This window comes from Podarcis raffonei, chromosome 1, assembly GCF_027172205.1.
Source record: "Podarcis raffonei isolate rPodRaf1 chromosome 1, rPodRaf1.pri, whole genome shotgun sequence".
Classification (NCBI taxonomy): Eukaryota; Metazoa; Chordata; class Lepidosauria; order Squamata; family Lacertidae; genus Podarcis; species Podarcis raffonei.
In genome coordinates, this window is record NC_070602.1 from 24,376,819 (window position 1) to 24,394,377 (window position 17,559).

Consider the following 17,559-nt stretch of genomic DNA (forward strand, 5'->3'; position numbering starts at 1 on the left):
GTTCTGAAGGCTGGCGGTGGGAAGAAAAGCCCTTCTCCCCACCTCCCACCCCGCAAGCTCCGGGGACAGGAGGGCTTTCCTCCCGACCCCCAGCATTTTAAAAGCCCCGGGACAGCGGAGACTTCTCTGCTGTCCCGGGGCGATCTGAAAATGCTGGCAGGCGGCAGCATTTTAAGATCGCCCCGGGACAGCAGAGAAGTCTCCGCTGTCCCAGGGCTTTTAAAATGCTGGGGGTCGGCAGCGAAGGCTTCGCTGCCGCCCACCAACATTTTAAGATCGCCCCGGGACAGCAGAGAAGTCTCCGCTGTCCCGGGGCTTTTAAAATGCTGGGGGTCGGCAGCGAAGGCTTCGCTGCCACCCGCCAGCATTTTAAGATCGCCCCGGGACAGCGGAGAAGTCTCCGCTGTCCCGGGAAGGCAGGCGGGGGGGGGGAGCAAAGACTTCCCCCCCCCCGCCGGCCTTCAGAAGAGGTCCAGGACCTCTTCTGAAGGCCGGCGGTGGGCGAAAGTCTTTGCTCCCGATGGCCAGCATATTAAAAGCGGTCCGGGATAGCGGGAAAGCCCTGCTATCCCGGACCGCTTTTAAAATGCTGGCGGTGGGGAGCAAAGCCTTTCGGTCCCCGCCGGCCTTCCTGGACCTCTTCTGAAGGCCGGCGGGGGGCGAAAGGCTTTGCTCCCCACCGCCAGCATTTAAAAGAGGTCCCCGGAGATTTCCCTATGGGCTTTCTTCTTGCGAAGCAAGCCCATAGGTAAATTCGTCTTGCGGAACGACTCAAAAACGGAAAACTCTTTCGTCTTGCGAGTTTTTCGTTTTGCGAGGTGTTCGTCTTGCGAGGCACCACTGTAGTTGAATTTAGGACCTATTGAAATTAATGGGACAAATTAGTTATGATTAAGGCCAGTGTCCAACGCACTCATTCTGTTAGTGCAAGGATTCCCACTTGTGCAATGGAAATCCTCCCTCCAGTCTTTGTGCATGCCCAGCACCCTCCCCAAATCTGCTCCAGAGGGTTGGGGAAACCCTCTAGGGCAGTGGTTCTCAACCTGTGGGTCCCCGGATGCTGTTGGACTACAACTCCCATCATCCCTGAGCTCTGGCCTTGCTAGCTAGGGGTGATGGGAGTTGTAGTTCAACAACATCTGGGGATCCACAGGTTGAGAAAGGCTGCTCTAGGGTGTGGAGGTGTATGTGGACAGAGGAAAGGGATGGGGAAGTTTGCATCCGGTACACTGGCTGCAAATATTAAGTCGTGGGTGGCAGGGAAGCATACATGCCCCACAACATGTCTAGCTTTCCATAGCTGATATTAGACACGAACCGGTAGCTAGCTGCAGCGTTCATTATAAGCAAGTTTGCGGCATGACTGAGCACAGCCTGCTTACGAAGGTTTTTCACCTGCTTATGTTGGTCTGTGTTTCTGCTTCCACCTGCTTGGTGAAATTGCTTATTTTCTGTCTTGCTGGCTTATAGTACCGGTACTGCGAAAGGAAGGACTTGGCATCCGATTTCAAAGTGCGTGGAGTGAATGGCTGCCGACCATTGGTGAAACGTTCAGAGTGCTTGTCAAGGAGATCCCCGCTGCACACTTTGGGTTCAGGGTTCGGGGCCTTGTGAGGATGCTTGTTTGCAGTGCTGTCGGAAGAAGAGTTGGATGAAATTTTGGAGTGCAACCTCTGGAGACTCGATGTACTGACACATGAGGCTGGGTCTGAGATGTTGGAGGCTTTCGGAGCATCTTTCCTGGCAGGATTTGCGGCATTCGGAAGGGCTGTGTTTTGCCTCTCTGGAGTTGCCTGGGGGCCCAACACACACCTTTGTTCACTAGGTGTACACGAGGGTAGCCCAACATTGTCTTCTGCTTCCAAGGTATCCTAGAGGGATTAAAAAATACATACACAGAGAGTAAAGCTCCTTCTGCTTTATTTCATTAAAAAGTACAGTCTTTTTCCAGCTTTAATGTGTGCAGAGGAGGGCAGTCAAAATAATAAAGGGTCTGGAAACCAAGCCTTATGAGGAACAGTTTAAGGGAGTTGGGTGTGTTTAGCCTGGAAACAAGGAAACTGAAAGCAGATATGATAGCCATCTTCAAATATCTAAAGGGCTGTCATGTGGAAGATGGAGCAAGCTTGTTTTCTCCAGCTCTGGCAGAGGCTAGGATCTGAAGCAATAGATTCGAGTTACAAAAATGGAGATTCCGGCTCAACATCAGGAAGTACTTTCAGACAGTAGAATGGACTCCCTTGGAAAGTGGTAAATTCTCCTTCAGTGTCTCCTTCCTTGGACATTTTTAAACAGAGTTCGACAGCTATCTTTACTTGAGATTCCTGCATTGTAGGGGGTTCCACTACTTGACCCTGAAGGTCCCTTCCAACTCTAAAAGGTAAAGGGACCCCGTGACCGACTCTGGGGTTGCGGCGCTCATCTCGCTTTACTGGCCGAGGGAGCCGGTGTACAGCTTCCAGGTCATGTGGCCAGCATGACTAAGCCGCTTCTGGCGAACCAGAGCAGCGCACAGAAACACCGTTTACCTTCCCGCTGGAGCGGTACCTATTCATCTACTTGCACTTTGACATGCTTTTGAACTGCTAGGTTGGCAGGAGCAGGGACTGAGCAACGGGAGCTCACCCTGTCACGGGGATTCCAACGGCCAACCTTCTGATTGGAAAGTCCTAGGCTCTGTGGTTTAAGCCACAGCACCACCCGCGTCCCCCTTCCAACTCTACAATTCTATTATTTATATGATTTTTTCACACTTTTATTGTTCACTATGTATTTATTCTTTGTTAGCCACCTTGAGAGATGGTACATGAACAGGCAGGTTATTAAACTGAACAATAAACAAAAGAACTTGCAACTTAATATCATCCCTTTAGATTTCTGGGGTTGTGATACTGCTAAAGAAGAAGCTCCAACAGCAGGAAAATTAGGAGGACCGGGTTCTTGAAAGCACTAGGCCCCAAGGCCAGATAGCATTTTTTTTTGAGAGCGAGCGAGCAAACCAGTTAGCACTGAAACGGAACATTAAAAAACAAAATGCAGCACATGCACTACTGCCACACATACTAATATTATCAATGAAGTCCAGATTAAATGCCTAAATAAATCACATTGTAGATTTAAGGCATCTGAAAACTAAATGCTTCAAAGAAAACACCAGGCGTGCTACCTGCTTCCTTTCATCTTTCTTCATAGATTCATCAGGACTCCTATTAGTTGGAAGTCTTGTGTCCTATGTGCCCACTTCTTATTAAGGACTCTTAGGTGAAAAGCACACCAGTGTCTTGTGGAGTGCTGTAGCGTGGGTGGGTAGGGATGGCCCCAGGTGCAAAATTCTGAGGGAGTGCAACCCAGCACCTCCACAACAGGCTCCCTCACCAAGGCCACGTGACTGCCACCCTCCAGAGCCACGGAGAGGCGAGCTGTGCTTGGGCCGAGCCTTGGGGGCTGTGGCGGCACCTCCTTTTCGTGGCCGGCAAAAGGAACCAAAACAGCACATTCTGGGATGCCCGTTCAAAATTTTTTTAAAACTGTGAAGAAACCTTCTCTTGCAGCTTCCCCTCCCACAGGAATTAGTATCCCCGCGATGTGTTTCCCATCTCCCGAATGTTTACCCGCTCACAATTGGCATCAGTGCCGTTTGTTGGCAGGGAAACCAACTATTATTTGTTTGTTTATGGATTTCGCTTGGCCTTTCTACACGTAACTCCTAAGGTGGCTTACAAACAGTCTGGAAAAGAATGCAAATGAAATGAAAACGATTAACATAAAAATCCAACGGCAACGAAAGCCGGCAACACAACCAGCAACAACCTGAAGTTACACACTGCTCCAAGGTTGGAAAAACAAAGTTTGTCATGGTGGCTAAAATATGAGAGAGTAAGGACAGGCAAATGATGTCTGGGGAGGGAGGGAGGGCACTGCAGATTTGGGGCACCACAGCAGAGGCATCACTGTTCCTTATTCCCAAGGATGGGGCTTCCAGAGCAGTGCCTCATTTGATGACCTCAGTGCATGGGCAGGTTTACAGTAACGAGATAAAATGCTGGTGGCAATGGGGATTTGCCATGGTGAGACCAAGCCCTAAAGGAAATCTAGGGAAGTTGTGAGAGCTAACCTAGGACACATCTTTGTCTTAAACCAAAATTGTACTCATTGATCCCCCTTTTTAAAAGAAAGAGCAGACGGATGCTGAAGGTGGTATTCGGAACTGGATTCCAAATTAGACCACTTCCTATCACTTCATAATAGGGTACCAAGAATCCAGGCCTCATTTCTATGTGTCCTCTTTAGTGTCTTCTTTCAACTCCATTTATTCCTGCTTCTGGTCTTCAGCTGTTTTTTATTTAGTGAGATACAAAGATAGCCTGAAAGACACATCATCAAAATGCAGATGCTGCAGTTTTCTAGTGTACTGGAACTTCTAGCTAGCTTCATCTGAGAAAGCTACTTTGCAGTGCCTTTGAAAGCTGTGATTTATTTTTCACTGTCTCTTAAGGGTAGTTTGCTTGGTCTGAATATGATCGCATTTCCCTCTGATATGACACTTTTTTTAATGGGCTTGAAAAAAGAGGAATGCAGAGAAGACATAAAAGTAGGAGAAGACAAGTAGAATGTGGAAATAATCCATTAAAAGATAGCAATGCAAGTCTAAGGTAAAGGACCCTGGATGGTTAAGTCCCGTCAAAGGTGCTCATCTTGCTTTACTGGCTGAGGGAGCTGGTATTTGTCCACAGACAGCTTTCCAGGTCATGTGGCCAGCATGACTAAACCGCTTCTGGTGTAACAGAACACCATGACGAAAACCAGAGCACACAGAAATGCTGTTTACCTTCCCACCCCAGCGGTACCTATTTATCTACTTGGAATAGTGTGCTTTTGAACTGCTAGGTTGGCAGGAGCTGGGACAGAGCAACAGAAGCTCACCCCATCACGGGAATTCGAACCGCCAACCTTCTGATTGGCAAGCCCAAGAGGCTCAGTGGTTTAGACCACAGCGCCACCCGTATCCCTTTAATACAAATCTATACCAACAGTGGAACTAGACAAAAGGGAAACATGGTTCGTCAACTTTTGAAGAAGAATTGGGAGAGGGTTTATAATCCTTTTCCTGTCCATAAACTCTGCCCTGAAAATCCCTCCTGCCATTTTTAATGGATTTCCTCTCTACTGCTGTCTCCAAAACCAGAAGAGTGGCTGAGGGAAAAGCACCCTGGTGGGGAGAAGTACGGAATTTGCTTTAGAGAATTAGCAGACACGGGCTTGTGTACATTTCCTTCCTACTTGCCAATTCTCCCATATAAGCATCCCTCCAAATCCCTATTACCTCCTATTGAAACAAGTGTTTTGGCAGTTCAACAGGATAGTATCTCACTCACGCTGTTACTTGAGAGCAAGTCCCATTAAAATCAACAGGCTAGGAGTGCAAGAGTGATGTATGTTATGAAGCAAACTTACAAAACATCTAAAACAGAGTTGCTGGTTGGTAAGAAGAATGAAAAAGAATAGTACAAGAGTAGCCAAAATGGTGCCCTGCAGACGTTGTTGGGATACAACCCCCATCATTCCTGCAAATTCCCAAGTTGGCTAGAACTGATGGGAGTTGGAGTCCAACAACATTTTGAGGGCACCATTTTGGCTACCCCTGGACTACGAGATACATTATTTTGGGGAGGGGAGAGAGATGCAGACAGTCTTGTAATGCTGGAAACTCTAGAGAATGGACCAGACTAAGGAATAATAATGTGAATGATAGCAAAAAAGAAGAACAATTGCCTTGAAGTATGAAACAGAATGAGCCACACATTTGAGGATGCTCAGAGCCAAATAAAAGCTCAGTATAGATAGATGTGCATTTTTAGAGGAGAAGCTTTTGGCCAGCTGTGGACAGCTGATAAGACCAACAATTGCTCTATTCTTGTTTCTGTGACCTCATGCCAACAAACAGAGCATAAATTACAAAACTGAGACTTAGTGGTTAGCATCTCAGTTTTGATATTATGTGATAACAAGCTATATTCCTCTCCACCCCACCCCACACCAAAGGAATTCTTGAGTGTTGTTTGGTTTTGGAAATAATTTTGATTAAAGATTTTCTTTAATTACAAAAGAACATGCAAAATCTCTCTCTTTTTATCATAGAGTCTCTTAGTTACATTCAAACACCAGTGATAACCATCCTGCTACTGTTTTATATCTTCCTATATCCGAGGTCTCAGGTTGAAAGAAAGATTTCATCACAAAAATGAGATCAATCATCCCCACTCCAACAAAATCTAACACACTCTTGGCTGTGTACTCTGACCAAGAACTTTAAAACGAGCCATTCCACAGTAGGGATTGGCCTGTTCAGTATGGCTATTAAAAACAGATTGTTTTTAGAGGCATAGGAGATCTTGTCTTTCTTGTGTTATTTTGATGTGCTAAATATTATTAATATAATAAACTATACAACAAAAATTTGATAAAATCCAAAAGATTGGGAGTTCCCAAAATTTTGTCCCCATGGATCACTTGAAAATTGCTGAGGGTCTTAGTGAACCACTTACTGATTTTCTCTTCTGCCTGTCAAAGCAGAATATAATGTGCTGTGCTACCTCCAAGATTTATCCGATGAAAATAGGGACGTCCTAATCAGAAACCAGGATGGCTTCTGTAAATCTGGGACTGTCCCTGGAAAATAGGGACACTTGGTGGGTCTCTGCTAGATGCTGTAGAATTTCTAATTGTATTTGCTTAGCTTTTGATTTTTTTATTGTACTGCAATTTGAATTCCATAGAATGCATTATAAAACATGATAATAAATAATAAAACAAATGTAGAAATACAAAAGAAGGAATAAAAATACAATTAAAAATCAACAAGAACAATTAATGCACTCTGCCCACCATTCATAGACCTGCCACTGAGGAACACCTGAATGAAGCCCATGGGCCACTGATGATCCATGGACCACAGTTTGGGAACCCCTGCAACAGATCAGTCACCACTCAAATAACAAATATACGAGGCATCAAAAACGCAACAATGGGGCAAGAACAAAAGAAAGTGTTTCCAAGTGAAAGAATTATGAAGTGCTCCTTAGCTGCCTTCTGACCTTCAGGGGGTTGATTTCCACAAATACACCTGCAGAACAGAGCCCTGTACAATGAGAAGGAATTAGAAAAGTTGGGTTGCAGATAAAACTAGGGAGTCAGCACTCCTGGAGGCTTTGTCTGACTTTGAACTGCAGAAAGTCATTCAAGATTTACAGAAAACCATGAATCTGAACAGGCGACAGACACATCCTGTTCCTAGGGGACTCTTCCCATGGCTTCAATTCCATACTGAGGCATGAAACCAGACGAAAGATACAGCTAACCTTCAGCAAAACATATATATCTTTCACACAGATCCCACTGAGTGGTAGAAGCGCTATTGAATAACCCTGACAGCACAAAACAAACCACAAAGCTTCCTAGTTTTGCCTCTCTGCCCAGCCACCCAGACCCAGTCTTAAAAAATACTGCGATCTGCACAATAGGATATGTTTTATTGAACAGGAGAAGTTTGTAACACTTGCTCAGCCTGATGAATTGCAACACGTCAAGGACACGGCTGTCATTTTTTCAGTGCACGTAGGTTGCTTTAAGAATTTCTGCATTACATGGGAAGAAGTAAAAAGACTGATTTGGAGATAGCTCAAAGTGTATGGTACACACCACTTGCTAGTTTGTAACATAGTATTTTGACTCAAAACATTGGGCTGAATCAGACTTAATGCTAAACTATACAGTGGTACCTCGAGTTACAGACGCTTCAGGTTACACACTCCACCCAGAGATAGTACCTCAGGTTAAGAACTTTACCTCAGGATGAGAACAGAAATCGTGTGGCGGCAGCGGGAGGCCCCATCAGCTAAAGTGGAACCTCAGGTTAAGAACAGTTTCAGGTTAACAACGGACTTCCAGAACAAATTAAGTTCTTAACCTGAGGTACCACTGTACTGCAACGTTCTGAGAATGCACTGCAGGAGCCCCCAAGCTTCTGTGTTCCCTTCTCCTTGGACACAAGGAAAATCGGAAGTTTTCACTTCTGTATTCCAAACCATAGTTTGCCATGCCGCCTTAACCTACAGAAACTGTGGTTAATCTTAACTTTGGTTAGCAGAAAAACCAACTTCAAACCATAGTTTTGTAATTATAGTTTTTTTTTGTAATTCTGTAATTATAGTTATATAATTATAGTTAAGATTAATTACAGTTTAGGGTTCTGATGTCATGTTAAACTATTTTTCCTTCTGTTTTAAAGTAACTGCAGTTTAGCATGTTGTTCGAACCCTAAATTCTTACTCCACAGTTTAGGGTTGGGAAAACATGCTAACTTGTGCTTAATCAAAAACAGAAGCAAATTCTTCTGACCTCTTCCTTGTAGCTTTGCCCTAGGAGATAGGAAAAGGATTGGGGACAGGACATTTAGTTCTCCAAAGCTGATTCTCATTATGCTAAACCAGGGATAGGGAACCTATCGCTGTCTAGATATTCTTCAACTCCAACTCTCACCAGTCCTGACCAACAAAGCCAACGGTCAAGGCTGATGGGAAATGTAGTCCAAAAACCCCTGGAGGATCACAGGTTCCCCATCCCTGTGGTAAACCATAGTTTAGTGTTACATCAGAACAGAGCAGATGTATTTTAAATCCCAAATCTGGCATAGATCCAGCATTCCCAGGGGCTTTTCAAGCTCTAAGGTTTGTTTATTCAATTTTATTGGACAACAAAACTAGTTATAGATGAGGCTTTCCATTTACATGAACAATTTTTCATACAGGCCAGAAAATTCTACTATATCATATTAGGATATCTTAAATAACAATCGAGCAATGTGCCTATCCAGTTTATAAGATGCTTCACTTACTCTTTCACATGGGCAACTATTGCAAAAAACAGCTGGTGATCTCTCTGAGTGCAGGGATTCTGAATGGAAAAACTGGGATCACATGTAGCCTTATGTCTGCAGCAGGTAGATGCAACTGCAACACTAAATACTAATGCTAAAGCTAATAAATGCAAACTCGCTGATGCATGGAAGATTAGATGCCAGCACTCATCACTATTAATGAGAAGAGAATGCAAATGAATACCACTTAAAAAGAAGCAAAATAGAACAGAAAGTCAAGTGGATAATCAATGCTAAGATGAGCTAATTTGTTTGGACATTGATTTTGTTGGTTATCCAGGAAAGTGTATTTATTATACTTAGATGGAGTAAAACCTCAGAAATTTTTATTCATCCATCACTGACTGCTCATAATACCACAAAGTGCTTAGACAGTACAGATTCATATAGTGTAATTATTTAATGACTTTTCATTCTGTTGTCTGAATATTAAGATTCATTATAATTTACTTTCCTGACCCCCAATAGCTGAGAAATTATGAACAGCCTGATTTAGAAGATGAATGTCATCTAATATGTAATCTCTTACAGCAATCGAAGCAGATCCCAGTTAAATTGATGGAATTTAAAGATAAAACAGGTGAGCAGAATCTCCACACATCCTGCTTGTTGCTGGGATGTAACACTGAGACAGGTTGCTCTGCTTGCCACACACTGGGTGCCTGCTATAAGTAAGAATTGCATAAACCACTCCCTACACTTTTGCTTCTACAGATATCTTAGATTTGCAGCTTGATCCTAACCATGTCTACGCAAAAGTAAAACAGATGAACAGGGGATCCATCGGCTTGTAGACCTATTACAAAAATATTGCCAATTTATATGCATAGATGACTCTAGGCATTATGATGGCGAATGGCTGGGATCTCACCAGCACTGTGCTTTGCAGTCTGCCCAGATCTGGGGCTCATCGCAACAGACCCACAACTTGGGCCCCCAACCCACCCCTTAGCACCTGTGGTACAAGTGGAGGATCTCATTTCTCAACCCAACTCCCTCTTCCAAAACACTAACTGCACGGCATGAAAATGAGTAGGTTCTAGGCTTACGCTTTTTAGACAGATGGTATTGCAGTGGCACAGAATAAGCCATTTTAGCATCTAAGCAGTACATAAATGAATGAATGAAACAGCTGCATCTAAGGCAGCCAAAGGTGCTTCAGGGTGGAAGGTGCCACCAACCCTGCTTTTCCAGTTGCACATATGCTGCATTTGGCAACAGAGGTTGTTTATTATTATTATTTTATTATTATTTATTGAATTTATATACCCCCCTATACATGGGGGGTCTCAGGGCGGTTCACAGATTAAAATCAAGATATAAAACCACAAAATATATAATAAAAATTAAAACAACAACCCAATAGCCCCCCACCCAAAAAAACACATTTTAAAAATGGTATAGGATGTAGATCAGGTCAGGCAAAGGCCTGGTTAAAAAGGAACGTTTTTGCCTGGTGCCTAAAGGCACCCTCTGGACCTCTTGAGGAGACAGCACATGAAGAAGGGCCTCAGAAGATGATCTCAGGGTCCACGTAGGTTCATATGGAAAGAGGCAATCCTTGAGAGGTATTGTGGTCCTGAGCCGTTTAAGGCTTTATCAGTTGTTATCAGTGTTGATGAATATTGACCCACACGGTTTCATCAACGCAAAGTCCTGGGTCAGTTACCACTGTATCACAATGAAATGGCACTAGGGGTGGTCATGTGTTAAGGAAGAAGTGAGATTGTGCCCGCTGACAACACTCCTCCTCTTCCTGCATGTTTGACGTACATGAGGGCCCTAAGTGCACCATCACAAAGCTCTTCCACATGAGGAAGGCGAAGAAATGCACAGCATGTTGATGTCACGGAATGAGGCCTGTTATTCTGCATGTTAAAGGGAAACGATGAGGAGTGTTGAATATGCAGGAATGCCATTTTCAGTGGTGTTCAGAGGCAGCCCAGTAACCCACACAATGCGTACTTGCCTAAAAGCAATGTGTGTGCAAGCAAAGGTAGACCTGTCTGAATTATGGCTGACTCCCAGCTGCTCAGCCCCACTCCTTACCCCAGAGGATTTTGGTGGGTGAGCTTCTGCCTTGCATGAAAGCAGAGAAGAACAAAGAATGAGGGCAGGAAACATTGCCTGGATAAACCTACTTCTATACGGACACCATGCAATTTCAGTTCCTGTAGTGGACTTGATTGCAATTTTATTTTGAGCATCGTTCACAAGCTATTTTGGGAGCTTCTCGGGGCTATAAAATGAGACTGAAGTATTCTAAATAAATGCATTTAAAATGTCATATTCTACTTCTTCCTATCTCACTGGTAGAAAGAGCACTTATTTTTAAAGTCTCACATATGTCTTGTAAGACACCTGCATTATTGCAAACCCCACATAAACACGGTCAAAGCAGTAGTTTGCTAGCAAGTGCTGCAGAGAATCTCAAGGTTATAGAAGTATCTTCATCCATGGGCTAAGAAAGACATAACAACATTCTTGATGCGAGAAAATAACAGTGACTAAAAGATGAAAGCTCACATATTTTATCTGACATTCCTCTCTTCTTCTTCAAAACGGAAAACAGAAGTAACCACTGTGCATATTGCATCTCCAGCACCAACAATATTCCAAAGCACAATTATTTTCCAGAAACCTAATAATGTCATCACTCACATTGTCAGATACCAAATAGTCATGCAAGAACCAACCAGCTAATGGCCAGCATTATGCAGCAGCTGGATGCAAAATACACCCCGGTGCATATTTTAAACCGAAAATGAATCCCGTCAATTGTTTCTCCTGCTCTCATTGCTATGAAAACAACATTATTCTTCCAAGTGTTTGTCTTACAAAAAGATTCCTCTCCTGGCTAGCATAATTCTACCCAGTGCTAGTCAACAAGTGTAGCTATGAAACCAAAAGTTTACAAGAACTAGTAATTTGATGTGCTATTATTCAACACGACAATGAAAGCAATTAGAATGAACCCTTCTCTGACAGGAGTGGAATCAAAGGCTAATTAAAAAATAAAAATCATTATACCTACTTTTCTATAGGTGGCTGACAGTGGTCTTCTACTCTCCCTGGAACTAGATCGGGACCCATTTTTAGACGAAATCATCTCCTTTTCACATTTTTCGACTTCTTTCTTGAGTTTCTCTCTTCGCTGCTGGTCTGAAACTTAAGGTAAGGAAAAATGAACCAGAGTTAAAAACAGAGGGATTCATATTAAGGATCCTTTTAGTAATTAAATTACTGAGCTATTATGTGTTGTGACAGACTGAGGAAATTGAAAGTTTTGAGATATAGTCCAGAAATGTACGCTGCTCAGTTTAATTATGTATCACATAAGTGTTATCATCATCCATCTGGGTCTACTACCACAAAAATAGTTATGTGTAACAACTACAATTCTCCTCATCCCTGGACATGATCGCTGAAATTGATGGCGGTTGAAGGCCAGCAACATCTGGAGAGTGAAAGGTTCCCCAGAACTAGAATAATCAAATACAAATAAACAAATAAAACAGTTGCTTCCTTAAAGTCAATTGGAATTTCATTTGTACTTTGACAGTACTAAGATGAACTCTTATTTTGTTGTGGTTAACAGAAATTAGACAAATAATATTTACTTGGCAATGTCACGTAAAGGTACCCTCTGCCCGTTTGGGCCAGTCTTGCCAGACTCTAGGTTTGTGTGCTCATCTCACTCTATAGGCCGGGAGCCAGCGCTGTCCGCAGACACTTCCGGGTCACGTGGCCAGCGTGACAAGCTGCATCTGGCGAGCCAGCGCAGCACACGGAACGCCGTTTACCTTCCCGCTGGTAAGCGGTCCCTATTTATCTACTTGCACCCGGAGGTGCTTTCGAACTGCTAGGTTGGCAGGCAGCTCTAAATATGCTGGAAATGCCCCTGTGGCCTTTTGACAGCTAAACTTTTAACAATACAACCTACCTGCAAATTATTAATTAATGTATGACAGTTTTTGGTTGGTGGTTTTGTTTGCTTTTAAATTGGATTATTCATGTTGTTGTAACCCAAACTGGCAGCTAATGGCAAAGGCTGGGCAAGGAATCAAACCAAATGAATAAGTATCAGTCGGGCTTCATTAAGAACATATTAAGAACACAGGTTGGCAGCTAAAGTTATATTTCGCTCTCATAATCAATTTGAGTCAAATGTAACCCAAGAAGCCTGGACTTCATTTTTCCTCTAAACTGTTAACAGTTATTTCAACTTTCAGATAAAGGGCAACTAGGTGGACAACTTGTGGTTTCTGAAAAACGAGTAGATATTCCTTTAAAATAAACACAGGCTCTGAAACATTCTGTGGAAGTGAGTAATTCAGTGTGGCACAAAGTATACAAAGTCAATGAGGCCATACTTCTGTGAAGTGATCTGTGAATCATCTTTATGGATGACACAATAGATATCTGTTAATTAAAATGCTAGGAACCCTTCTGGCTTCATTTCTTCTGGCTGCTCATACAATCAGACACACTATCTTTTATATGACTGTGTATGGAAGAAAACGCGGTGAGTGAATGCAGAATTCCACACATCAATTTGTTATAGCTAAAACTTTGGCTCAAATCCAAAGAAGTTTTCCCTGGATTTGGGCCAATACGTTTAAATTTAAAATGAATATACTTCAAGTGTGCTTCGGATCACACATGTGGAGTAGTAGTTGTTGTTGTTGTTATTATTAATTTTAGAATTTATATACCACCCTATACCTGGAGGTCTCAGGACAAAATCAAAATATAAAACCACAAAAGATATAATCAAAATAAAAACAACAACCCAATAATCCTCCCCTCCAAACACCCCCCCCCCCCGCATTTTAAAAGGGCTGTCAATCAAATTAACCAAAGGCCTGGTTAGAAAGGAACAATTTAAAAGTTTTTATCCATAAATGATCAAAGAGGAAAGTAAGAGGTGAAACTTTGGAGCTGGTGGATAAAATTTATTTATGTCAGCTTGGCATTTTCTTGCAACATAAACAAAACCAAGCCAATTTCTTCAAACCCATTAGAACAGCAGAGAAGCCTTACTGGATCAAACCAAAGGCCTACCTCTTGCTTGCACAGTGGCCAACCAGATGATGCAAGGAAGCACACAACTATCCACTCCCACTCATGTCCCCAGCAAGCAGCATTCAGAGGCATGCTACCTACCTCTGATCCTCAAGGTTACAGAGAACCACATAACTAGTAGATGCTGATAGCCTTTCCCATCATAAATTTACCTAACCCCCTTTTTAAAGACAATGAGCATAAGCCACTGCACGTTCTCTAATGCAGACCTTCTAACAATGAACAGCTGTGCAATGCTGCAAATTCCTTTGTGCAGGAAGCTTTCCTGTTGAAAGCTTTCCTACCCTAAAAGATGTAAGATGGGAGTATAAAGAAGGAAAGGTATTACTGATTTCACAGGTGGGGTTTATTTAAAGTATTAAAGCAAAGCACTCAGTGCTGCCATTTAAAAATTCCAATTTCGATATGCAATTTTCAAGCAGAACCAAACGTATGTTCCAAAGATATACTGTTTTCTTTTCAGGAAACCAGCAAATGACGACACTGGCCAGCAGTCAGAGAGCACCAGCCTTGTATGCAGAATGATGCTGTTTCAATCTGTGGCATCTTCAGGTACAGCCAGGACATTGCTGTGGAGCTGCTGCCAGACCCTGTAAACAATACTGAACTGGACAGACCAATGCTTTGGCTCAGTAAATTCTATGTTCTGCCCATGGATAAAAAAATGGTTCCAACTGTCATGTAGCACTGCAAGACGATGCATGCATACATCACCTAATGAATGCACAGAAATAGCTAGAAAAATAATGAGTCTGTAGCTTGAGAGCAGATACAGTGGAATTACAGGAGGGATATATTTTTTAATTTGACAAGCAGATGGGTTCCTCCCCCCCACCTTTGAGTGATACAGTTTGGTGCCCGGCAAGCTCATAATTTTTCAAATCATTACTCCAAAAGTTGCATATGCTTCAACTATAAAAGTATATTCCTTTATTGTGTTCACTCAGGAAATGCTGGAGACACGCAGACAGCTGGTCTAAAAATGGTAATTTCAGATCAGCCAACACCTGACATGACATTTTCTGTCACATATTGGCTATAAGTCCAATGAAGGAATGAATGAATGGTTGAATGAATAAGCAAGCAAAGCAGGAAGGCTCTGAAGAAAGATGACAGGTTTTCCACCACAGCCTGGCAGGCAGGTATTAAAGAGAAAGAGTAAAATATTCCTACTCTCTTCTATGTTATTATGGGGTGTTTTAACAGCAATGAAGTCATCCGAGTGGGATTAGCTCACCCTCAGAGTCCGACCTTATTTGAGATCTGTGGAGAATTCCCCCCCCCCCTTCAAGCCAAATTAGGTAGCAACCTGAAAGGATTGATGGGATATTTTCAATGTTAGTCCTACTGAAATTAATGGAGATGACAAACATAGAATCATAAAGTTGGAAGGGACTCCAAGGGTCTTCTATGAAAGGACAATGTATTTTAAAAAGAGAAAATACCATAGTATGCCCTCAGAAAAGTTTTTAGAAGATGAATGCCTCGGAAATACGTACGTTTGATGCTGTTTAACCTGCTTTTTGGTATTGAGCAGTCTACAGCAGCTGAAAAACAAACAACACACCATTAAAGTGAGTGAATCAACATTCTCTTTGAAGATTTGCAATAAACAGACTTTGCTTAACGTCAGCTTATTGGTGGGATGTATTTTCGCCAAAGCTACTAGAAATGCAAAAAACTTCTATGGCTGAAACATAATGGCTAGTCTACATTTTAAATGTTTTCACTCATTTAACTAGCTTTTTGGTTTTAATGAATCCAGTTAGCTGTGTTAAAGAATGAACTAGAAAGCTTGTGACCAGCTTTTGCAGAAGACGGGCGTCGTAATGAGGATTCCGTGCTGTACTTCAACATTTATGAACTCTTATTACAGAACGGTAAGGCCTGTAACTGTAGCTGTGGATACGTACTGTTCCCTGACACAGTATTACTTAATAAAGAATGTTTGTTCATGTCCAAGGCTTTAATGGGTATGGAACCTGAGTATTTGTGCCCATGAAGCGACTGTAGAGAATGTGGTCAGTGGTGCATGGAAAACCAGCAACATCTGAATGACCACATCAGCATATTCTAATGGTATATTGATTCAAGGCCGCACTCAGATACATACAGAGCATCTAGTTTCCGATACTGTTAATCCTACGAAACAGCCCCATCTGAAAAAAGAGGTACTTTTACAGTCTATTTATCAAGCAAGATGCTAAAGTAGGGATCACAGTATAAGTAAATGTTTGGGGCACCCAAAGCAGTGTTTAAAATTTGCACTCCCAATTAGGAGTTTTTATAGCCACAATCAAGGGGCGTGAGTGGTGCTGTGGGTTAAACCACAGAGCCTAGGACGTGCCAATCAGAAGGTCTGCGGTTCGAATCCCCGTGACAGGGTGAGCTCCCGTTGCTCGGTCCCTGCTCCTGCCAACCTAGCAGTTCGAAAGCACATCAAAGTGCAAGTAGATAAATAGGTACCGCTTTATAGCGGGAAGGTAAATGGCGTTTCCGTGTGCTGCTCTGGTGCCGGTTCGCCAGAGCAGCTTCGTCACGCTGGCCACGTGACCCGGAAGTGTCTGCAGACAGCGCTGGCTCCCGGCCTCTAGAGTGAGATGAGCGCACAACCCTAGAGTCTGTTAAGACTGGCCCGTACGGGCAGGGGTACCTGTACCTTTAAGGGAAACAATCCAGTTAAAATCCTAAGTTCCTGAAGTGTGAGTGGAGAAATCTGATCTATGAAAGATGTGTAAAAGAAAGTAACCATAAGCTTAAACAGCATACAGCCTATAACTTGAAACATAATACATTTCAATAAAAAGCACCAGCACTGTTTGTTACATTGCTGTGGAAGAAGGAGGAATAAAACTCCTTGTTTACATCTCTTATAATAAAGTTTGTTTGCAACCTGTTTTCCCAAAAGAAAAACCCACCGTCGCTTGTAATTCATTCTCCATTGGGGATTTCACATGAGGGAAACGGAAACAGGGCCGACACAGTGGCACCAGGGAGAGAGAATGCCGTTGAACCATTGCACTTGAGAACTCTATGCCACCTTGAGTTGCAGTCCTGGAATTCTAGAGCTGGAAGGAACCTCAGAGGTCATCCAGACCAACTCCCCCACCCTTTTTCAGTGCAGAGGCGTAACTACAGCATTCCTGAGAGATGGCTGCCCGGTCTCTGCTTAGATGTCTCGATGTCGTGGATTGCCTGGATACAGAGTAGTGGGAGGCTCCACCTGGCGAACCCCCAAGGGAAGAAAGCTCTGGGCCAGGGGACTGGTGGTGGAAGGGTGAGGAGTGGTCTGAGGATGAAGAGGGAGGAGACTGGGAGGAGGAGGTGTCAGAAGCTGAAGAGGTAATGGTGGTGAGCAGGAAGAGGCAGAGGGCAGTCCAGAATCAGAGGCAGAAGCGGAGGCTGGAGAGGAGTGGGGCAGGCTTGTTGGAGAAGCCAGGGAGTCTCTTTCTGCTGCTGTGAACATCTTCCTTCCTCCCTGGTCTCCCAGAACATGGAATGAAAAGGGCAGAGCAGAGAGAGACAAGATGAAGGAGTCT

The 17,559-nt window shown here is 43.2% G+C and overlaps 1 protein-coding gene across 8 annotated transcripts in view; it reads right to left on the reverse strand.

The window, feature by feature from the left end:
* SPATA7 (spermatogenesis associated 7) overlaps window positions 1-17,559 on the reverse strand; it is a 51,797-nt gene that overhangs the window by 14,577 nt on the left and 19,661 nt on the right. For 7 of the 8 annotated variants that reach the window (XM_053377593.1, XM_053377584.1, XM_053377552.1 and 4 more), the window contains 3 exons: window positions 15,520-15,567; window positions 11,970-12,103; window positions 1,396-1,871 (listed from right to left, as the gene is read on the reverse strand). In XM_053377593.1, the coding sequence (XP_053233568.1) occupies window positions 1,396-1,871; window positions 11,970-12,103; window positions 15,520-15,567 (658 nt within the window). The remainder of the gene's footprint in view (window positions 1-1,395; window positions 1,872-11,969; window positions 12,104-15,519; window positions 15,568-17,559) is intronic. The other variant, XM_053377573.1, reaches the window with a different exon arrangement.